The sequence below is a fragment of the Salmo trutta genome, chromosome 9 (assembly GCF_901001165.1).
Source record: "Salmo trutta chromosome 9, fSalTru1.1, whole genome shotgun sequence".
Lineage (NCBI taxonomy): Eukaryota > Metazoa > Chordata > Actinopteri > Salmoniformes > Salmonidae > Salmo > Salmo trutta.
Genome location: NC_042965.1, coordinates 16,291,263 through 16,315,388, shown reverse-complemented (window position 1 = coordinate 16,315,388; position 24,126 = coordinate 16,291,263). Strand labels below are relative to the sequence as shown.

At 42.2% G+C, this 24,126-nt stretch overlaps 1 protein-coding gene across 5 annotated transcripts in view; it reads left to right on the top strand.

The window, feature by feature from the left end:
- The window catches only part of glt1d1 (glycosyltransferase 1 domain containing 1), a 41,908-nt gene that overhangs the window by 10,456 nt on the left and 7,326 nt on the right, over positions 1 to 24,126 (top strand). For 4 of the 5 annotated variants that reach the window (XM_029762726.1, XM_029762727.1, XM_029762728.1 and 1 more), the window contains exons 4-8: positions 1,060 to 1,111; positions 3,617 to 3,653; positions 4,737 to 4,793; positions 12,828 to 12,926; positions 13,135 to 13,184. In XM_029762726.1, the coding sequence (XP_029618586.1) occupies positions 1,060 to 1,111; positions 3,617 to 3,653; positions 4,737 to 4,793; positions 12,828 to 12,926; positions 13,135 to 13,184 (295 nt within the window). Of the gene's footprint in view, positions 1 to 1,059; positions 1,112 to 3,616; positions 3,654 to 4,736; positions 4,794 to 12,827; positions 12,927 to 13,134; positions 13,185 to 13,478; positions 14,881 to 24,126 lie in introns of those variants that run through there. The other variant, XM_029762729.1, reaches the window with a different exon arrangement.

Genomic DNA, 24,126 nt, shown 5'->3' with positions numbered 1-24,126 from the left:
TAGAGGTTTGGCTGAAGTACAGTGAGAATGTGTGGGAAAATAAAGGCAAGATTACTATGAGCTACCACTAGGAGACCTTCTGGGTCTTTATTACTGGCATGAAACAGTGAGGTTGAACTGTCTTACCAGTGAAGCTAACCCCAGCTGGGCTGGTTATGTGTTCTATCTTCGTGGGATCCCGCCCTGCCTCTAATGCTGCTGGCTAGTGGTGCATTGGCTCAGTATCTGAGCCTAGGCTATACGTCTTATTTCACAGAGAACTTTGTGTCTTTATTTTCAAGGGTGTTGTTTTGATTTTACAGCCCGTAAGACACCCATCTAGTATGAGTCTAAGGGATAATTGCTTCTGGGGAACACTGGTGTAATCTGGGTCACATGACTTCAAACGTCTCAGTCATGGCGCCTCCTGCTGTTACCGCCTCTCCTCACAAACCTTGATCATGAAATTCAGTCACCCATAACTAGGCCTGTTGGCCCAATTCCCAATCCTTACGAAATATAGCACATTACTGCCTTTTGTTCAACATTTCCTTTGTATTCTTAGTAAGGCCCGACCGATATATCGTTTCACCGACGTTATCAGCCGATATTGGCCTTTTATCGATATCGGCGATAATTCTATTCCACAATATACATTAAGTAGGGTGAGAAAAGGGAATGTCATGCTTCTCTGAACACTTGTGGCCATTCTCATATTGGACAATTGCTCCTTTGAAAGGCTGTGTGGTAAATGTCACTTTTTCATGTCCCTGCTGTGGTATCAGTTAGGTTTGTCTCCCAAAAAATGTGAATTGTTATCAGACCCACCCAAAAGAACATACTGATTTACGCACAAACCCTTCCTCAAACCAGCAGCAGCAACTTCTCCACCCTCACCTACGCATCCTCAGTTAGGAGGTTTTTGTGGAGTTCCTGTCATATGCCTTTGATTTCTGCTCTGATATTTTCTCAACTGTTATTGTTTGGAAAGGAGTGACGGATGCCAACCCTGAAAGACAATTGTGTTATCATACTGTCCATGACCATTAACTGAAGTAATGGATTTTCTTTTTTTTACAGATTTGCTGTTGCATTTACTGACAAACTGAAAGCAGAGGCTGAAGTATTTCTGGTAGCTATGATTAATTCATCAGTTTTAACTCTGCTTGTAGTAGTGCTCACATATGACCATTTTAAACCGAGCAAGCACACTTACTGTAAAGTGGGGGTTCAAAGATGGCTCATTCAAGTACATGGCCAGGTGTGTTTTATGTCTACCATAGTGTTTAATTACAATATGTCTCTCAGTTATATAGTAGCTGGTTAATTGAAATGTTCATATAAATCTGTGTTGAGAACATGGCAGTCATAAAGGACATTTCTGCAAATATTGTGCCAAATGATGTGTGTGATATGTGTAATGATGGCAGTCTAAAGGGGCAAGCCATCTCAGAGGTCATTGTGGAAGCGAGTTAAATATTTTTCACTTCCAATTTACAGCACATCAAGAGACAGCAGGAACCTGACAGCCACAGTAAATAAAACAGAATGGTTTTACTAACCAAAACACAATATCCTGGCCCGTCCCATAATAGTGTGGCAATACAACAATATTACCATGTTTTATTTCCAGATTAAGGCGAATGGCAAGCTTTATCGCTGTCATCTAGCAGTGACAGCATGCAATCAGGGCAGGCGCAGGGAGACTGTGCCACGCTTTTTATTGAGACAGAAAACACATGGGGGATAGATCAAGTCTAACTGTGTGATAACATCCAGTCAATTACCTTTCCATCAACTGTGAATTATTGGCTTGGGCTCACCCGTTTTACTTGGTGATGACTGTTTATGCTTATTTTGCGGTGGTGATGCACAGTGTCTTCAGAAAGTTTTCACAACCCCTTGACTTTTTCCATATTTTGTGTTACAACCTGAATTTAACATTTATTAAATTGATATTTTGTGTCACTGGCCTTTAATACCCCATAATGTCAATGTGGAGTTATGTTTAGACATTTTTACTAATTAATGAAAAATGAAAAGCTCCAATATCTTGAGTCAATAAGTATTCAACCCCTTTGTTATGGCAAGCCTAAATAAGTTCAGGAGTAAAAATTTGCTTAAGTCAGGGCACATGTTGGTAGATGGGTAAAAAAAAAAATTAAAAGCAGACATTGAATATCCCTTTGAGCATGTTGAAGTTATTCATTACATTTTGGATGGTGTATCAATACACCCAGTCACTACAAAGATAAACGCGTCCTGACTAACTCAGTTGCCGGAGAGGAAGGAAACCGCTCAGGGATTTCACCATGAGGCCAATGGTGACTTTAAAACAGTTACAGAGTTTAATGGCTGTGATAGGAGAAACCTGAGGTTGGATCAATAACATTGTAGTTACTCCACAATATTAACCTAATTGACAAAGTGAAAAGAAGGAACTCTGTACAGAATAAAAATATTAAAAATCATGCATCCTGTTTGCAATAGGTCAATAAAGTAAACCTGCAAAAATGTGCCAAATAAATTAACTTTATGTCCTGATTACAAAGCGTTATGTTTGGGGCCAATTGAAAACAACAAAAACATCACTGAGTACCACTCTTAATTTTTCAAGCATTGTGGTGGCTACATCATGTTATGGGTATGTGTGTCATCGTCAAGGACTCGGGAGTCTTTTAGGATAAAAATAAACGTAATAGAGCTAAGCACAGACAAAATCCTAGAGGAAAACCTGATTGTCTGCTTTCCAACAGACACTGGGAGGCAAATTCACCTTTTCAGCAGCACAATAACCTAAAAAAAGAAGGACAAATATACACTGGAGTTGCTTACCAAGATGACATTCATTGAATGTTCCTGAGTGGCCTAGTTACAGTTTTGACTTAAATTGGCTTGAAATCTATGGCAAGAGTTAAATGGCTGTCCAGCAATGATCAACAACCAACTCGACAGAGCTTTAAGAATTTTAAAAATAATACATCTGCAAACATTTCTAAAAACATGTTTTCACTTTTCACCATTTTGAATTCCGGCTGTAACACAAATACATTTTGAATAATTCAAGGTGTATGAATACTTTTTGAAGGCACTGTATAAAAATATGCCAAGGTTAAATTAGACTACCAGGAAAGATAGATTTGCTGTGGAAATTAGCTCAAAATGATTTTTAATTTAGGAAATCTGTTCCCAAATATTCCCACACATAGAGAGGTATATGTGATCGTATCCCAATGTAATCAAGATTTGAAATGATTCTGTTTTTGTCAAATACTATATCTGTTTGTGATTATTGCGGTCAATTTTCAGTGTATAAATTATTTACTGCTGTATATTCCGGCCCCCTGACCATCCCCTTTTCCTTGAGTGGCCATAACATACAGCACATCATTTGTACACTGCAAATTGACCGGAAAAAAAAGAGAAAAAAAGATAACGTACACTTTATGTTAACATATTATTGCTTACAGTTATCTGTGGGAGAAAAAATGATCTTATGAAACTGCCTGTCACCATACGTGTTAGTTCTCCTTAATGGGGTATATCTTACCATGCAAATAATTGTGTATGTTTAAATTGCTGCATTAAACGTTCAGGATTTTTTCCAATATCATATTCTCTGTTTTCATTCCCCCAGCTGTCCCAAAGCAGCAAAATCTACGTCCAGCCTCAAGGTAAGCTCTGTAGGATGAAATATTCACTGCCCATAGTTGTGCTTCCCTGTGTGTCTGTGGCAGTATTTGCTGTTGCATTAAGCAGCTTTGGCAGTTCTCCCACCACAACATGCTGCAGTAGAGTATTTTGAGTCGCTCTTGCCATTGGCTATCTGTCACACCACATGGGTCAGCACAAAGCAGCACAGAGAGGTGTACTGGAGGTCTCCAAGCTGCATGTCTGCTCAGCCAATAGTGCCCAGCCCCAGCAAAACGGACCAGACTGCTGCCAGTGTCCTCAGCAAAGCCTGGTTACAGAGAGATGTGCTAACCAACTGTATTACCCACTAAACATGTCGGTGACAAAACCCCCCCGGAGAAGTACAGTAATGATCCATGCACCCAGCTGTGAAGGATGTAACATGTCAGCAGGTAGCCATCCCAGATGTGTTATCTTACCTCAAATGTCACACAGAGTGGCTCATTGTCATCACCCAATGTGGAGTATGTGTGGTAAGTTCCATGGAGATGCAGAGCACATTAGCGTGTTCATATGGAGGCCAACCTAATGATAGATATGACCTTAAAGAAAGTCAGGGTTGTCAGTAAATGATAATTAATCCTATGACCCCCGCACTTACCTCCCACAGATGACCTACTGTATGTCCGTATTCGGGGCAGTGCAGTCAAAAAATGAGATTTTTCTGTGTTTTATCTTTCCACACTATGAGGTTGGAATAATATTGTGAAAATGATTATAATGCACTTTTAGTTTCTGAGCTGTTTGAAATAACCGTCTGAGATTTCATCATGTTTGGCTGGGTGGGGTTTTTGAACTGTCTGGTCAAATCAAATCAAATTGTATTTGACACATGCACCAAATACAACAGGTGTAGACCTTACTGTGAAATGGTGTAAAAAAGTGAGTTTAGCCCTCTGCTTACATTCAAAACACTCACAGTAAGGAACTTAATTGTTACCCAGAAATTATTTGATATTGAGATAAAAATGGCTGCATTGGACCATTAATATGACTTAACTCTTTCTTGGAAAATACAATGACCTATCTCACAGACACACTGTTTATTTTCTTTGGTTTTGAAGGGATCAAGACTGAGGCGGCTCAGAGTTTCTGCTGGAGTGAATTTCTAAGGCGCTCAGGTACTTTTTTCACAAAAGATAACATGGAAAGAAATAAAGGAAATAAACCAGAGATGACAGGTTTTTAAGCAACAAACTGAAGAAGACCTGGAGGACATGCACATTAGCCCTTTTCTCTCTCTCTCTCTCTCGCTCTCACCCATTTCCCCCTCTTCCCTCTCCTCGCTTGCTTGATCTACTCCTCTGTCTCTATCCCGCCACCTCCATATTAAATGTATGTCATTACTCAAAGTAGCTTCCCCACACACAGCCCTGACTTTAAATTGAACATTGTAGGAAGATTTCCATCCCAGGTATATCAGAGTTCAGGGCAGTTCAGGGATGCAGCTCTCCAACACCCTATGATTAATAGCTCTCCCGTACAGGGCCATTCCTAACCAGGTTTCTACACTGGTGCCAGTAATACTGATTGCCAACGTTCACTTCCCCATTCAGTATACATGAGATAAGAGTGGCTGCTCAGCTGTTGTGTTTTCTATCTAATACAGCTTCTGTATGATTCTTTGTAGTTTACTACTTTCTAATATATAGACCGCCTGTGCTGTTTTTCTCTGCATGTCTGTGTGTGAGAAAGCATACAATAGCCTGGCTACCTGGATGTTGGACGGCGTATACTATGTGTATCCTGTATATCCATCTAGTACAACTTTAACTACCTTGTAACATGTAAACCAGAATTAATTAACAGTTACAAATTGTAGGCTCCTTTTAGTGTTTTTGAAAAATACTTGATTTTCATGCAGTCTTACGGTTAATAGATTCTTGTTGGATGCCTTTGTTTCCATGTTGTTTACCAGATTAGTTGTTATATTCCCTCTTTTGTACTTTGACACACACTGAGGTCCTATTTCTACTCCCAGAATAATAATTATTCAATCTTCATAACTTTAATTCTCGGCTCTTCTCAGACACAACAAAACGCGCTGGCAGAATCAACGCCTCCAGCGTCAGAAAGAGATCAATCCTTTAGCCTTTCCTGTCAACACTTGTCCCCTCCATGTCTTCACACACACTCAGGCACAGCGGGGGACCCTTTCTCATCTGCCTGTTTTCCTTTTCAATATCACACTTTTTTTCTTTCCTTTTGTTTTGTCTCAAAGTAAATCAGAACATGTTCGTTCTGCCAAACAAGGCTTGTTGTGCCCTCCCATGCAATTGCACCATGACACACAGTGAGAATGGCAGATAACTAAAACTCTCCTATTGTATGTAGGTTAGAGTAGGCCATTTTCAGCTCAAAATGTGTGTGGGGGGCTTTGAGGGTAGAATGTTAATCGAAGGGAGAGTCATGGCCCAGTGAGCGCGCTCCAAGATACTTTTGTACATATAGTGTATGTGGACACCCCTTCAAATTAGTGGATTTGGCCATTTCAGCGACACCCGTTGCTGTCAGGTTTATAAAATCGAGCACACTGCCATGCAATCTCCCTAGACAAACATTGGCAGAAGACTGGCCTTACTGAGGAGCTCAGTGACTTTCAACGTGGCACTGTCAAAGGATGCCACCTTTCCAGCAAGTCAGTTTGTCAAATTTCTGCCCTGCTAGAGCTGCCCCGGTCAATTGTAAGTGCTGTTATTGTGAAGTGGAAACGTCTAGGAGCAACAACAGCTCAGCCGCGAAGTGGTAGGCCTCACAAACTCACAGAACGGGCCTGCCGAATGCTGAAGCGTGTAGCATGTAAAAATCGTTTGTCCTCGGTTGCAACACTCACTACCGCATTCCAAACTGCCTCTGGAAGCAATGTCCGTACAAGAACTGTTCATTGGGAGCTTCACGAAATGTTTTGTTGACCGAGCAGCCTCACACAAGCCTAAGATCACCATGCGCAATGCCAAGAATTGACTGGAGTGGTGTAAAGCTCATCGCCGTTGGAAACGCGTTCTCTGGAGTGATTAATCACTTTTCTACATCTGGCAGTCCGACGGACTAATCTGGATTTGGCGGATGCCAGGAGAACGTTACCTGCCCCAATGCATACTGCCAATTGTAAGTTTTGGTGGAGGAGGAATATTAGTCTGGAGCTGTTTTTCATGGTTCGGGCCCCTTAGTTCCAGTGAAGGAAAATCTTAACGCTACAGCATACAATGACATTCTAGACGATTCTGTGCTTCCACCTTTGTGCCAACAGTTTGGGGAAGGCCCTTTCCTGTTTCAGCATGACAATGCCCCCGTGCCCAAAGCGAGGTCCATACGGAAATGGTTTATCGAGATAGGTGTGGAAGAACTTGACTGGCCTGCACAGAGCCCTGACCTCAACTCCACCGAACACCTTTGGGCTGAATTGGAACACCGACTGTGAGCCAGGCCTAATCGCCCAACATCAGTGTCCAACCTCACTAATGCTCTTGTGGCTGAATGGAAGCAAGTCCCCACAGCAATGTTCCAACATCTAGTGGAAAGCCTTTCCAGAAGAGTGGAGGCCGTTATAGCAGCAAAGGGGGGACCAACTCCATATTAATGCCCATGATTTTGGAATGAGATGTTCGCCGAGCATGACTTTTGGTCGTGTAGTGTACCTCCTCAGTGGAACATGAGAGGCCCAGGCAACCCAGCTGTCTGATTGAAGTTGCTTCTCTCTGTATTACCCTTTGGTTGTGGTGAAACAGCCAAGGGCAGAGAGTGTAGTGTTAGGAAGATCCTGAGGCTGCAGCTCCATCAAAGGCAGAGTATCAGTAGAGTGTTGCCCCACTGCTGTGTGCGCTGTGGGGTTGAGGGTGTAGGCAGGTGCAGGGCCAATGACAGCAGGCTGGTGAGTGACAGACAGCCCTGGGGGATCACGGAGGGTTTTTATTTATATATTTTTTTATTTCACCTTTATTTAACCAGTTGAGAACAGTTGAGAGCCAGTTGAGAACAAGTTGTCATTTACAATTGCGACCTGGCTAAGATAAAGCAAAGCAGTTCGACACATACAACAACACAGTTAGACATGGAGTAAAACAAACATACAGTCAATAATACAGTAGAAAAATAAGTATTTATTTTACCAGGTAAGTTGACTGAGAACACATTCTCATTTACAGCAACAACCTGGGGAATAGTTACAGGGGAGAGGAGGGGGATGAATGAGCCAATTGTAAGCTGGGGATGATTAGATGGCCGTGATGGTATTAGGGGCAGATTGGGAATTTAGCCAGGACACCGGGGTTAGCACCCCTACTCTTACAAAAAGTGCAATGGGATCTTTAATGACCTCAGAACACCCATTTCATGTCCCATCCAAAAGGCAGCACCCTACACAGGGAAGTGTCCCCAATCACTGCCCTGGGGTATTGGGATATTTTTTTAGACCAGATGAAAGAGTGCTTCCTACTGGCCCTCCAACACCACTTACAGCAGCATCTGGTCTCCCATCCAGGGACTGACCACAACCAACCCTGCTTAGCTTCAGAAGCAAGCCAGCAGTGGGATGCAGGGTGGTATGCTGCTGGCTATAATATGTATGTATGTATGTATGTATGTATGTATGTAATGTATGTAATGTATGTATGTATGTATGTATGTATGTATGTATGTATGTATGTATGTATGTATGTATGTATGTATGTATGTATGTATGTATGTATGTATGTATACACAATGTGAGCAAATGAGGTGATATAAGGGAGGTAAAGGCAAAAAAGGCCATGGTGGCAAAGTAAATACAATATAGCAAGTAAAACACTGGAATGGTAGATTTGTAGTGGAAGAAAGTGCAAAGTAGCAATAGAAATAATGGGGTGCAAAGGAGCAAAAATAAATAAATAAATACAGTAGGGGAAGAGGTAGATGTATGGGCTAAATTATAGATGGGCTATGTACAGGTGCAGTGATCTGTGAGCTGCTCTGACAGCTGGTGCTTAAAGCTAGTGAGGGAGATAAGTGTTTCCAGTTTCAGAGATTTTTGTAGTTCGTTTCAGTCATTGGCAGCAGAGAACTGGAAGGAGAGACGGCCAAAGGAGGAATTGGCTTTGGGTGTAACCAGAGAGATATACCTGCTGGAGCGCGTGCTACAGGTGGGTGCTGCTATGGTGACCAGTGAGAGTTTAGGGGAGGGGGTGAGGGACGGGTATAGGCAGGGGTCTTCTGAGGTAGGGCAGGTTTTGCACTGTGGGGAAGGGGGTTTCTGAGTCTGTCCAGAGGGAATACGCTGGCACCAACCTCCTCTAGAGGCATAACTAAACTACACCGTCTCTTCTAGAAAGGCATGGGGTGTGCGGCATTAGTTAAGCTGAAAGAGGCCACAATTATAAACAATATCGTGTTTATTTTCTCTAGTGCTGCCGAAGTGTGTAGGAATAGTAGATTTCATTGCAGTCGTTAGGAATATCCTTGGTGGCAATGGCAGTCCCAAGTCTAACTCCCTATGGTTTTCCCTAAATTCCGTTTAAATTAAGTTTGAAAGCTTCAATGTTTCAGAAGCTCTTATTTAGCCTCTGTGTTCAGTATGTTTTACACTGTGGCGGTCTCCAGACGTACTGACAGGAGCCACGGAACACACACACACTCAACAATGACAGGGAGCTATGCAATGTGCCCCTCAACATCAAAGGCAGAAGAACAAAAAAGTGTTTCTGCGATATAAGGGACAGGAGACAGGCAAAAAACAAATGCTGCTGGCAAAACAGACAATTTGTCCAATTCAGTTTCTCCCCTCAAGAAAGATGAATTGTTTCTAAGTCTCCAGAGGGTTTTATTTTCTCTATTTGTATTGGATTCTTTTGCCCACTTTGACAGGCCTGTGAACTATTTTTCCAGCACTCCTCCATTCTTCCTCTGTCTCCATTTAGATCTGAAGTCGTGAAAAGGTTGCATCCTAACTGACACCCTTTGTCCGCCCCTGAATTGGTGCGAGGAAATTCAGTTTAAATTAAACATAATTGTATTATTTCTCTGTTGCATCATAGACATGTGGACATTTCACAAGGCAGGTAAGGAAGTCACAAAAACAGGTTCCTAGTTGTGGTATTCCTCCAAGTCCCATAGGGCTGTTTGGTTAAGAGAGGACGGAAGGGGAAAACAGGGAATGCTGAAGTATCAGGTTTCCATGTCTGTGCTGCAGAGTCTTATGCTGCAGAGCCTGTATGGGGTGGATGGGAGATTTTGCTGATCTCACAAAAGTAACCAATACCCCAAAGGGCTCCACATCTTTTATACTGCTTTGTTTTATATTAATAGAAGCTGTGATACAGTAGGGCCCCGTTCCCTACCTCACCTGGTGCTGCTTATGTCTTTAATCATCCCTTTGTGAACAGTGCATTGTTTTTGTATTTTATTTTGTATTGGTTTAGGCTGGGATTCAAGTGCTTGCTTCCTCCCTATGCTCCAGCAGACCTGGGGTCAGTGGCCTGACTGTCACACACTCTGTGCGCTGTCATTTTAAGATGCTCTGTAATAGTATTAAAGGGCTGCCTTATCCTCCTGAGCTGGCCTTATCTGTCAGGAAGGGATTTCACTGTCTGCCACTGCAGCACTGTCACATGTTTACAGGCTCTGTGTGCAAGCAATTTTATTTGCTTGTGAGTGGGATTATATTTTCTAGAGTCCACGTCAAGCGTGGGTATGTATAGTATGTGTAATTGAGGTAGAGATTTGTTACGAATTGATTGGTAGCTATTATTATCTAATATCCATATTATTATTATTATTATTATTATTATTATTATTATTTTCTAAATGAGAAACTATAGACAAGTATACATGATTTTAAGTCTAATTTACTGACCATGCCAATCAAACAATTGTAGACAATTAGACATAGGTAATAATAGTACATAGCCATTACACAATGGAGGATAATACTATCAGTCAGATTTTTCTGGGTGTGCTGACGGCACCTGTTAGGTCAATGACAATTACACAATGTCAGAGACTAATGTTGATTTACAGACTCTTAAGTTAGAATTGTTGCCCGACCTAACGTGAGAAGGCTCTGGTTACTTTAATGCATCAGTTGCATGTTGGTCTAACATAGTCCTGGTTTGTTGACAACCTGTATTATTTTTTCCCTATGGTCAACCCTTTTTAGTTGCTGTAGTTGCCACTTTCGTAAACTATGTCATTAATTGCTGGTTGGCCAGATTGCTAACACACTTCATAATTGTAGACCTTTTGAAGTAATTGTATCACCCCTGTTTCATTCCAAGAAGCTGTCTGTATATGTTATTGTTTACTTGAGCGCTTATATTAAGCAGCCATTTTAGGATGAGTTTAAATCTGTGGTGCACAGCACATGAACCATCAGCTAAGGTAAGGGTCATTATTAAACCTCCTATTCTTCTTAGAGGTTGGAAAGAATTCCAGAATACTTTGACACAGAAATGGAATTCTGTGATTTTCTATGGGTTGTCTCCGGTAAGTTGTATCCTGAGTGCCTGTAACAATAGATAGTGGTATAAACTTTCCACATGCCTCCATATTCGTTCAGACCTTGACACAGCTGTAACCCCCTACCTACACACAGCTGCAACCCCCTACCTACACACAGCTGTAACCCCCTACCTACACACAGCTGTAATCCACCTTGACACAGCTGTAACCCCCTACCTACACACAGCTGTAACCCACCTTGACACAGCTGTAACTCCCTACCTACACACAGCTGTAATCCACCTTGACACAGCTGTAACCCCCTACCTACACACAGCTGTAATCCACCTTGACACAGCTGTAACCCCCTACCTACACACAGCTGTAACCCACCTTGACACAGCTGTGACCCCCTACCTACACACAGCTGTAACCCACCTTGACACAGCTGTAACTCCCTACCTACACACAGCTGTAATCCCCTACCTACATACAGCTGTAACCCACCTTGACACAGCTGTAACCCCCCTACCTGCACACAGCTGTAACCCACCTTGACACAGCTGTAACTCCCTACCTACACACAGCTGTAACCCCCTACCTACACACAGCTGCAACCCTATACCTACACACAGCTGTAACCCACCTTGACACAGCTGAAACCCCCTACCTACACACAGCTGTAACCCACCTTGACACAGCTGTAACCCACCTTGACACAGCTGTAACCCCCTACCTACACACAGCTGTAACCCACCTTGACACAGCTGTAACCCACCTTGACACAGCTGAAACCCACCTTGACACAGCTGAACCCCCCTACTTACACACAGTTGTAACTCACCTTGACACAGCTGTAACTCCCTACCTACACCTTGACACAGCTGTAACTCCCTACCTACACCTTGACACAGCTGTAACTCCCTACCTACACCTTGACACAGCTGTAACTCCCTACCTACACCTTGACACAGCTGTAACTCCCTACCTACACCTTGACACAGCTGTAACTCCCTACCTACACTATCCTGCAGATCATACTTACTGTAGCAGTATTTCCACCTCTGTTGGTCCCTTCTATTACGTTGAATGACAGGTGGGTGATGCCACTAGGAGTGTCATACTGTTGACAGTGAGTCACACTGCTGTGCCTAGTAGGACAAAGTGTGTTATTAGGGGCAGGGTTAGCTGGGGAGATTGTGTTTTGATCTGCTTGGCAGGTCAGGTGTAGTTGTAGCTGGCAAGGAGGTCCAGTCCCACTGCAGCCAGCCAGTCCCTCACTAATCTGGGGGAGGGGGGCATAGAAGGTGGATGATCTGAGAAAAGAACATATTTAGTTTGTCTGTCTCTCAATTAATGTTGCTTCTACAGTATAAAAGCACTGATGTGGTTAGTCTGATATTTAGTCAGTCAATTTCAATTTAGAAATGCACCCATGTGACTCCCAGCTGCTGTATTGCACATTTCATTGAAACTGATCTGTCTGTATGCCTCAGTTTACAGTACAACTTCCCAATGCTTTTCAATAAACCACCGCTTCTGTTCTCCGTCAATGTTTCTGCTGTGATGTGAAAGATATGTTAGAGCCTTAGTCACTGCTGTCTCTTCCTCATTCCCATTGGCTGATGAATGGCTGTCATTATCTGCTGTGGTAGTTTCCCTGTACATTATAATGGATTGTGATACACTGCTGTCTGTCTGTGTCATACACTGCTCTAGCTACCTGCCTATCTGTCTGTTCCCAGGTGTGAGTGGGGAGGATGTGGAGGACCTGCATGTATTCCTACTGGTCTGTGGCCTGAGAAGAGTGAAGGATCCTCTCTATCTGCTGGAGGCATTCTCAGGTACAGGGATTACCCCCTAGCCCCAATATGGTGTCCTAACTACATCCTCTGCCATCACTTTCACTGGACACAAGCCCTGCTACAATTACATGCTCTGGTCTTGTATTTGAGCTAATATTACATTTGTATTGCCACACAGAAGCACTCGGAGAAAGTACATTTAATTCTGGTTTGCTGTCAGTCACTGTCTCTGGTTGATGTCTTTCAGAGTGGCACACTGAGAATCCCCTGGTAGTGCTCATCATCATCGGGCCTAAGGTGAGTGACCATAATAGGATCAGGGTGATTGTACAGCTGAGGTCAAGCCTTCTTTACCTCCTTTACTGTCTGCATATGTCTGTTAAAGCAGATCAGTGCATGGCCAGCAACCTGCCTCCGGAGGTAGGTCAAAGGTTCCTCTAATTGGATGTAGCAGAGATAACAGCATTAGCCGGCATAAGCTGGAATAACGAGCGGCTCGCGAGCCGCAGCCTTAGGAGCCAGTGGGAGTTACAGTTTCAGTGCTGGGCTGGCCCCACCCACCTGACTCTCTGCCTTCCTGTTCTCTCATAGCAGCCAGCCCACTGTGCTGCTGCAGTGCAGACGCTGGACGAGCCCCAGCACCAACACATCTGCTGGGCTAGTCTGGGCCACCCAGGGGTTTCCACCCTGCCAGGTGTACGGTCACACTCCACTGGGCCCCGGTGTCATAGAGGCCAGCATGGGATCAGGCCACTGATGTCTCTCTCTCTCTGTCACATATTGTGTGTTAACAGAGGGCAGTAATTTCAAAACAATTATTCATTTCTAGATTATATTTACAATTATTATGACCAGCTTATGAAATAGCATTGATTTCAAAATGCACTTTCACTGTCGTGATTCTTTTGTTGCTATTTTTCAGTCTCTGTGTTGCATTGACATGATAGTTGATAAAACCTGGTCATAAAGAGTAGTGCCAGAATGCCCGATGACATCACCATTACTGCATAGTAGCAGGAAGAAGGTGGTCTCACCTCTAGCACTAAAACACAAACCTTTTCCACTGATTTGATTGCAGTCTACTTTCCGTGGATGAGTATTGATCTTCTGAGAAGTGCTGCCAAAGAGAGGCTGTATCTTAGCTGTCAATGGCCACCTTGTTGCTTTTACTCCTTCTCTCTTTTTCTGTGTGTTCTCCGCCATTGGCATTTTCCTTTTGATTCTGTGTGGGCCTCCTCCCACAGACTGCTTTAATCACGCCGTCAAATAATATTTTTTTTATATATTTTTTTCCGACTCAAATGTTATTTTAAGTGATTAACTGTCTCTCAAACGGCAGTATCATTAAAGGTATGTTGTGTTTTTGCATTGTTCAAAGGCGTCTTTGAGTAGAATTGACCAGGGGCACACAGTCTAGGCTGATGTTTTACATGTTCTTCCTGCTCTGCTATGGTTTGTGTTGTTTGATAAGAAGATTCAGTGAAAGCAGAGCCTTTTAGTGATTTAATGTAGACGACATCAAATGAAACAGTCTGTGCTCAAATGTATTTGTGTTCGCTAAGATATGAAGGCAACAAAATATCCATCCTTCCTACGTTAAATGAACAGTAAGCTGGAGATGTATTGCTAATTATTAAACGCAATATAATGTAGTTGTTTAAGGGAAGATATGAAGGTATGATGTCTCTGTCCAAACAATTTCACACAGGTTCTGTTATTCTGTCTAGTTTGTTAAATTGATTATATTACCAGTAATCCCTTCATTTATTGATCTCTGTGTCAGTACTATATCAAGAACTAGCAATCACTGATGTCATACTTATATTGTCTCCCTGACCCTTTTTTATCTTTGTAAATCCTAGCTTTGTTTCTGGATGTTGAGTATTCTCAAGTAAGATTATTTGCATGTGAAACACAAATGCGCATTAAATATCGCATTTAAATTCTGAAAAGCGATAAGCATGACAATAAAACCCCAAAAATGAAACAGCAACTTGCGTGCAGCATCTTTGACCTAAATTGCTATGATGCTAGGACTTTGCGGTGGGCCAGCTAATGCACGCAAATCCCACAGCGCAATTAATCAGATTGGGCACCCACCCCATCCTGACCCCAATCTCTGAAAATACAGGATTTTCAGATAATGATTTGGACATGATAGAAATGATAAGCTGTAACATTGTTGTATCATGTATGGTCATGATTAAGGTATGGCTGTCGTATGTCATGGAGGGTAGAGGTACAGAGCCTTCAGAAAATATTCACACCCCTTGAGAATTATTCCACATTTTGTTGCGTTACAGCCTGAATTCAAAATGGATTAAATAGATGTTCTTTCTCACCCATCTACACACACTACCCTATAATGACAAAGTGAAAACATGTTTTTAGAAATTTTGACAAATGTATTGAAATACAGAAATATCTCATTTACATACAGTGCCTTCAGAAAGTATTGACAAACCTTGACTTTTTCCACTTTTTGTTATGTTAGGGATGGATCGAAATTTACAGAATGGTTACCTGGAGGAAAATGGGGGAGGGTCATGGTTTTTCAATTTCAGTTAAGTGGAGGCTTTAGTATTTTTTTAAATCTAGTTCAGTGGAGGGTCATGTAATTTGTAATTGATGAAATGTCTATATTTCTCTGTTTTAGGCTATATATCGATGTGTGCCCGATGCCACCCCTCATCTCTGATGCTCTGCTGGGGGTGCAATATCAAGTGTGCCTATAGGCTATTTACAGTGGCAAGCAAAAGTATGTGAACCCTTTGGAATTACCTGGATTTTTGCATAAATTGGTCATCAAATTTGATCTGATCTGCATCTAAGTCACAACAATAAACAAACATAGTGTGGTTAAACTAATAACACACAAATTATTGTATTTTTCTTGTCTATATTGAATACATCATTTAAATATTCACAGTGTAGGTTGGAAAAAGTATGTGAACCCCTAGGCTAATGACTTCTCCTAAAGCTAATTGGAGTCAGGAGTCAGCTAACCTGGAGTCCAATCAATGAGACGAGATTGGAGATGTTGGTTAGAGCTGCCCTGCCCCATAAAAAACACTTACAAAATTTGAGTTTGCTATTCACAAGAAGCATTGCCTGATGTGAACCATGTCTTGAGCAAGAGATCTCAGAAGACCTAAGATTAAGAATTGTTGACTTGCATAAAGCTGGAAAGGGTTACAAAAGTATCTCTTGGTGTTCATCAGGCCACGGTAAGATAACTTGTCTAAAGATGGAGAAAGTTCAGCACTGTTGCTACTCTCCCTAGAAGTGGCCGTCCTGCAACGATGACTGCAAGAGCACAGCGCAGAATGCTCAATGAGGTTAAGAAGAATCCTAGAGTGTCAGCTAAAGACTTACAGAAATCTCTGGAACATGCTAACATCTCTGTTGACGAGTCTACGATACGTAAAACACTAAACAAGAATGGTGTTCATGGGAGGACACCACGGAGAAGCCACTGCTGTCCAACAAAAACATTGCTGCACGTCTGAAGTTCGCAAAAGAGAACCTGGATGTTCCACCGCACTTCTGGCACAATATTCTGTTGAGTTGTTTGGAAGGAACACACAACACTATGTGTGGAGAAAAAAAGGCACATCACACCAACATCAAAACCTCATCCCAAATGTAAACTATGGTGGAGGGAGCATCATGGTTTGGGGCTGCCTCAGGGCCTGGACAGCTTGCTATCATCGACGGAAAAATGAATTCCCAAGTTTATCAAGACATTTTGCAGAAGAATGTAAGGCTATCTGTCCGCCGATTGAAGCTCAACAGAAGTTGGCTGATGCAACAGGACAACGACCCAAAACACAGAAGTAAATCAACAGAATGGCTTCAACAGAAGAAATTACGCTTTCTGGAGTGGCCCAGTCAGTTGATTTTAAAACGTTGTGGCATGACGTCGAGAGCTGTTCACACCAGTGATCCTAAGAATATTGCTGAACTGAAACAGTTTTTGTAAAGAGGAATGGTCCAAAATTCTTCCTGACCGTTGTGCAGGTTTGATCCGCAACTACAGAAAATGTTTGGTTGAGGTTATTGCTGCCAAAAGAGGGTCAACCAGTTATTAAGTCCAAGGGTTCACATACTTTTAACACCCTACACTGTGAATGTTTACACGGTGTGTTCAATAAAGACATGAAAACGTATAATTGTTTGTGTGTTATTAGTTTAAGCAGACTGTGTTTGTCTATTGTTGTGACTTAGATGAAGATTAGATCAAATTGTTTGACCAATTTATGCAGAAATCCAGGTCATTCCAAAGGGTCCACATACTTTTTCTTGCCACTGTAGTGTGGTCTCAATCAAATGCACTATAGGCTACGAAGTGCATGCTCAGAGAAGCACAGAGTAAAGTTATATTTCTAAGATAGCTGCTGGGATGCTGTAAATAAAACTAGGCTGTATTAAACACTGCAATGGATATTCGAATACTGAGCCCAGCCTGCTCTGCTCTTGCTGATCAAAAACTTTTGTTGCCTAACCAATGCTGTGTAGGCCTACAGTGGCATTTTCAGGAGGAGAGTCAAAGGCTTCTTCTGAATTGTATTTTGATTAGGCTTCATCCCAAAAATTCACTGTCTTGCACGCGGACTAGCCTATAGCCTATGTTCTGTTCAGTTTGAGAAGGAGAGCGCAGATGAAAAGGAGGACCGGAGCACAACTTGGATAGCTAGCTACTACTATAAATGATTTTATTAAAAACAATGTTTCTTGCCCATGATGTGTGTATATATCAGAGTTATTGACAATAAGCCAGATTCGAGTAACTTTAATTGTCATGCTGAAACTTGAAGCAGCAGCAATGCACCCACAATGCACTCTTTAAATAGCCTACCTCTGTGTCAGTGAATGTCTGTTAAGTTAAAACCAAGGCTCAAATTGAGGGAGTATGAGAGGGTATGCCATGGGCCTACCTTTTTATTTAAGAAAATGGCAAAAAGCACAGGCCTACCCCTTGTTAGCTTAAGATTTTAAAGAAAATGAAAAGGATCCGATTATATACTGCTCAAAAAAATAAAGGGAACACTTAAACAACACATCCTAGATCTGAATGAAAGAAATAATCTTATTAAATACTTTTTTCTTTACATAGTTGAATGTGCTGACAACAAAATCACACAAAAATAAATCAATGGAAATCCAATTTATCAACCCATGGAGGTCTGGATTTGGAGTCAGACTCAAAATTAAAGTGGAAAACCACACTACAGGCTGATCCAACTTTGATGTAATGTCCTTAAAACAAGTCAAAATTAGTCTCAGTAGTGTGTGTGGCCTCCACGTGCCTGTATGACCTCCCTACAACGCCTGGGCATGCTCCTGATGAGGTGGCGGATGGTCTCCTGAGGGATCTCCTCCCAGACCTGGACTAAAGCATCCGCCAACTCCTGGACAGTCTGTGGTGCAACGTGGCGTTGGTGGATGGAGCGAGACATGATGTCCCAGATGTGCTCAATTGGATTCAGGTCTGGGGAACGGGCGGGCCAGTCCATAGCATCAATGCCTTCCTCTTGCAGGAACTGCTGACACACTCCAGCCACATGAGGTCTAGCATTGTCTTGCATTAGGAGGAACCCAGGGCCAACCGCACCAGCATATGGTCTCATAAGGGGTCTGAGGATCTCATCTCGGTACCTAATGGCAGTCAGGCTACCTCTGGCGAGCACATGGAGGGCTGTGCGGCCCCCCCAAAGAAATGCCACCCCACACCATGACTGACACACCGCCAAACCGGTCATGCTGGAAGATGTTGCAGGCAGCAGAACGTTCTCCATGGCATCTCCAGACTCTGTCATGTCTGTCACGTGCTCAGTGTGAACCTGCTTTCATCTGTGAAGAGCACAGGGCGCCAGTGGCGAATTTGCCAATCTTGGTGTTCTCTGGCAAATGCCAAACGGTGTTGGGCTGTAAGCACAACCCCCACCTGTGGACGTCGGGCCCTCATACCACCCTCATGGAGTCTGTTTCTGACCGTTTGAGCAGACACATGCACATTTGTGGCCTGCTGGAGGTCATTTTGCAGGGCTCTGGCAGTGCTTCTCCTGCTCCTCCTTGCACAAAGGCGGAGGTAGCGGTCCTGCTGCTGGGTTGTTGCCCTCCTACGGCCTCCTCCACGTCTCCTGATGTACTGGCCTGTCTCCTGGTAGCGCCTCTATGCTCTCACCACCTGCTGAACCACTCCTTTATTGGGGGTGTCTTGCTAATTGCCTATAATTTCCACCTGTTGTCTATTCCATTTGCACAACAGCATGTGAAATTTATTGTCAATCGGTGTTGCTTCCTAAAGTGGACAGTTTGATTTCACAGAAGTGTGATTGACTTGGAGTTACATTGTGTTGTTTAAGTGTTCCCTTTATTTTTTTGAGCAGTGTATAAAGTGATCGACAGTATAACAGCGCTTTGGTCCGTGATGCTAGAAACAAGCTGTAAAATAACCAGGAAAATGTGACTCCATTGCATATGAGGATATCCTTTTTTTTCTTATTTGACATTCAGAAGCTACAACCTTCTATAGCTGAGGATACTTTGCTTGGGAAGTAATTAAATTCTATCAATTGATTAAGCTGTTCACTTTTGGTACAATAGAATATGTTTAACCCAGACAGCTTTTAGGAAAACACTTGGGTTAAGCAACAGAAGAAGAGTAGCCAGCAGTTAAAGCTTACATTTTTCTGCATCAGTAGGCCTACTCAGTCTGGGGGGGTGGAAGATAGGCCTAACTTTTGAAAATACCATGCTCAGATTCCTAAGTATTTGCAAACAGGGACAGTTTTGTTGCAAACAAGACACTTATTTGGCATTGGAACAATATAAGATGAACACAGGCCTATCTCTCTGTCCATTCTTAGCTTGTCATTTCGGTAATTTGTGTGGTATTAAATAATATTCTGCTAATGTGTAAAATGACGTAGAATTGCATGAAATGTTTTAAAGATTATTTTCTTTTCTCAGACTTCCAAATACGATGATAGGTTCATGCATTGTGTTTACTATGAAGGAGATATTTCCACCCCTACTCTTGTCCACGATGGTCTGCGAACCCACAACCTGGCCCGCAGCCCTTCCTGCGTTGCCATGTAATGCTTACAGGACGAAAAACAGTTTCTAGAACTGCATATCTACGGCTCTGGTCTGTCCAAGAATTGAGGGTAAACAGTAGACATGTTCTCTGCTATCCATTTTGTTTTAATTACTATTTTGGGTATAGGGGAGGGTCACTTTTTTTTGGGGGGGGGGTAGGTCAAAATATATTTTGCTGGAAGGAGGGCCATCAATTTTCATTTCAGAAAGGTCTGATTTTTTAAAATGTTTTTATTTAACTAGGCAAGTCAGTTAAGAACAAATTCTTATTTACAATGACGGCCTACTTCATGTAACCCTTATTATAAATAATGTTCACTCCCTTACAGCCTGAATATTTAAAAGATTTAGTCACTGGCCTACACACAATACCACATAATGTCAAAGTGGAATAATGTTTTTAGAAATGTTTACAAATTAGTAAAAAAATCAAGAGTCAATGAGTATTCAACCCCTTTCTTATGGCAAGCTCAAATACATTCAGGAGTCAATACATTTTACAATCATGTACAGAATAAAAACACCCCTGAGTCATTACATGTTACAATCACCTTTGGCAGTGAGTCTGTGAGTCTTTCTGGGTAAGTCTCCAAGAGCTTTGCACACCTAGATTGTACAATATTTGCCCATTTTATTCTTTAAATAATTATTCAACCTCTGTCAAATTGGTTGTTAGTCATTGCCATAGATTTTCAAGCATGTTTAAGTCAACTGTAACTCGGCCACTTGGGAACAACTCCAGTGGGGATTTGGTCTTGTGTTTTAGGTTATTGTCCTGCTGAAAGGTGAATTCATCTCCCAGTGTCTGGTGGAAAGCAGACTGAACCAGGTTTTCCTCTAGTATTTTGCTTGTTCTTAGCTCCATTCTGTTTATTTTTTACCCTGAAATTTCCCAGACCATATCGATTACAAGCATACCCATAACATGATGCAGCCACAACTCTGCTTGAATATATGAAGAGTGGTACTCAGTAATGCCCTTAACATAACTCTTTCATATTCAGGATTTATTTTGCAGTATTACTTTATTGCCTTGTTGCAAACAGGATGCATGTTTTGGAATATTTTTATTCTGTACATGCTTCCTTCATTTCAGTGTGTCAATTAAGTTAGTAATGTGAAGTAACTACAGTACAATGTTGTTGATCCATCTTCAGTTTTCTCCTATCACAGCCACTAAACGCAGTAACTGTTTTAAAGTCACCATTGGCCTCATGGTGAAATCCCAGGGTGGTTTCCTTCCTCTCCGGCAACTGAGTTAGGAAGGTGACTTTATCCTTGTAGTGACTGGGTGTATTGATACACCATCTAAAGTGTAATTAATAACTTCACCATGCTCAAAGGGATATTCAGTGTCTGCTTTATTTATTTTTTACCCATCTACCAGTAGGTACCCTTCTTCTTTGTGAGGCATTGGAAAAGGGAAAGGGGATACCTAGTCAGTTGTACAACTGAATGCCTTCAACTGAAATGTATATTCTGCATTTAACCCAACCCCTCTGAATCAGAGAGGTGGGGGGGCTGCCTTAATCGACAGCCACGTCTTCGGTGCCCGGGGAACAGTGGGTTAACTGTCTTGCCCAGGTGCAGAACGACAGATTTCTACTTTGTCAGCTTGGGGATTCGATCCAATAACCAAGCCAAAACCTCCCTGGTCTTTGTGGTTGAATCTGTGTTTGAAAGTTACTGCTCGACTGAGGGACCTTACAGATAATTGTATGTGTGGGGTACAGAGATGAGGTAGTCATTCAAAAATCATGTTAAACACTACTATTGCACACAGAGGGAGTCCATGCAACTTATGTGACTTGTTAAGCACATTTTTAATCCTGAACATATTTAGGCTTGCCGTGACAAATGGGTTGAATACCTATTTTAGCTTTTCATTGTTTATTAATTTGTAAAATTTCCACTTTGATATTATGGGGTATTGTGTGTTGGCCAATTCAGGCTGTAACACAACACAATCTGGAAAAAGTCAAGGGGTGTAAATACTTTCTGAAGGCATTGTATATTTCAATACATTCTTGAAATAGAAACGAATGCTCAAGCTCATTAAATATAGTGAACAAAAATATAAACGCCACATGTAAAGTGTTGGTCCCATGTTTCATGAGCTGAAATAAAAGATCCCAGAAATGTTCCATATTCACAAAAAGCTTATTTCTCTAAAATGTTGTGCACCAATTTCCTTACATCCCTGTTAGTGAGCATTTCTCCTTTGCCAAGATAATCCATCCACCTGAAAGTTGTGGCATATCAAGAAGCATGATCATTAAACAGGTGCACCTTGAGCTGGGGACAATAAAAGGCCACTCTAAAATATGCAGTTTTGTCACACAAAACAAAGCCACAGAGTGCAATTGACATGCTGACTGCAGGAATTTGGCAGTATGTCCAACCGGTCTCACAACCGCAGACCACGTGTAACCATGCCAGCACAGGACCTCTACATCCGGCTTCTTCACCTGCGGGATCATCTGAGACCAGCCACCCGGACCGCTGATGAAACTGTGGGTTTGCACAATCGAAGAACCGTCTCAGGGAAGCCCATCTCCGTGCTCATCGTTCTCACCAGGGTCTTGAACTAACTGCAGTTCGGCATCGTAATCAACTTCAATGGTTAAATGCTCACCTTCGATGGCCACTGGCAAGTTGGAGAAGTGTGCTCGTTAACAGATGAATCCCGGTTTCAACTGTACCGGGCAGATGGAAGACAGCGTATATGGTGTTGTGTGGGTGAGCGGTTTGCTGATGTCAACATTGAACAAAGTGCCCAATGGTGCCGGTAGGGTTATGGTATGGACAGGCATAAGCTATGGACAACGAACGCAATTGCATTTTATCGATGGCAAGAGATACCGTGATGAGATCCTGAGGCCCATTGTCGTGCCATTCATCCACTGCCATCACCTCATGCTTCAGGATGATAATACACGGCCCCATGCCACAAGGATCTGTACAAAATTTCTGGAAGCTGAACATTCCCCAGTTCTTCCAAGGCCTGTATACTCACCAGACATGTTACCCATTGAGCATGTTTGGGATTCTCTGGATCGACGTGTACGACAGTGTTCCAGTTCCCACCAATATCCAGCAACTTAGCACAGCCATTGAAAAGGAGTGGGACAACCTTCCACAGGCCACAATCAACAGCCTGATCAACTCTATACGAAGGAGATGTCGTGCTGCATGAGACAAATGGTGGTCACACCAAATACTCACTAGTTCTGATCCACACCCCTATTTTTTTTCAATTGACTGATTTCCTTATGACCTGTGACTCAGTAAAATGTTTGAAATTGTTGCATGTTGCGTTCATATTTTTGTTCAGTGCAGTTAAACAGCATAAAGTCTAATGTGCTTTGAGTGGAACATACACTTTTTACCAACAGATGTATATATATTTGTGTGTATATATATATATTATATATGTATACAGTTGAAGTCGGAAGGTTACATACACTAAGGTTGGAGTCATTAAAACTTGTTTTTCAACCACTCCACACATTTCCTGTTAACAAAGTTGGTTAGGACATCTACTTTCCAACAATTGTTTAGACAGGTTATTTCACTTATAATTTACTGTAACACAATTTCAGTGTGTCAGAAGTTTACATACGCTAAGTTGACTGTGCTTTTAAACAGCTTGGACAATTCCAGAAAATTATGTCATGGCTTTAGAAGCTTCTGATAGGCTAACTGACATAATTTCAATCAGTTGGAGGTGTACCTGTGGATGTATTTCAAGGTTTACCTTCAAACTTGGCTTGACATCATGGGAAAATCAAAATAAATCAACCAAGACCTCAGAAAAAAAATTGTAGACCTCCACAAGTCTGGTTCATCCTTGGGAGCAATTTCCAAATGCCTGAAGGTACCACGTTCATCTGTACAAACAATAGTACGCAAGTATAAACACCATGGGACCACGGATCCGTCATACCGCTCAGGAAGGAGATGCATTCTGTCTCCTAGAGATGAACGTACTTTGGTGCGAAAAGTGTAAATCAATCCCAGAACAACAGCAAAGGACCAAGGCTGCTCAGCAAGGAAGAAGCCACTGCTCCAAAACCGCCATAAAAAAGCCAGACTACGGTTTGCAACTGCACATAGGGACAAAGATCGTACTTTT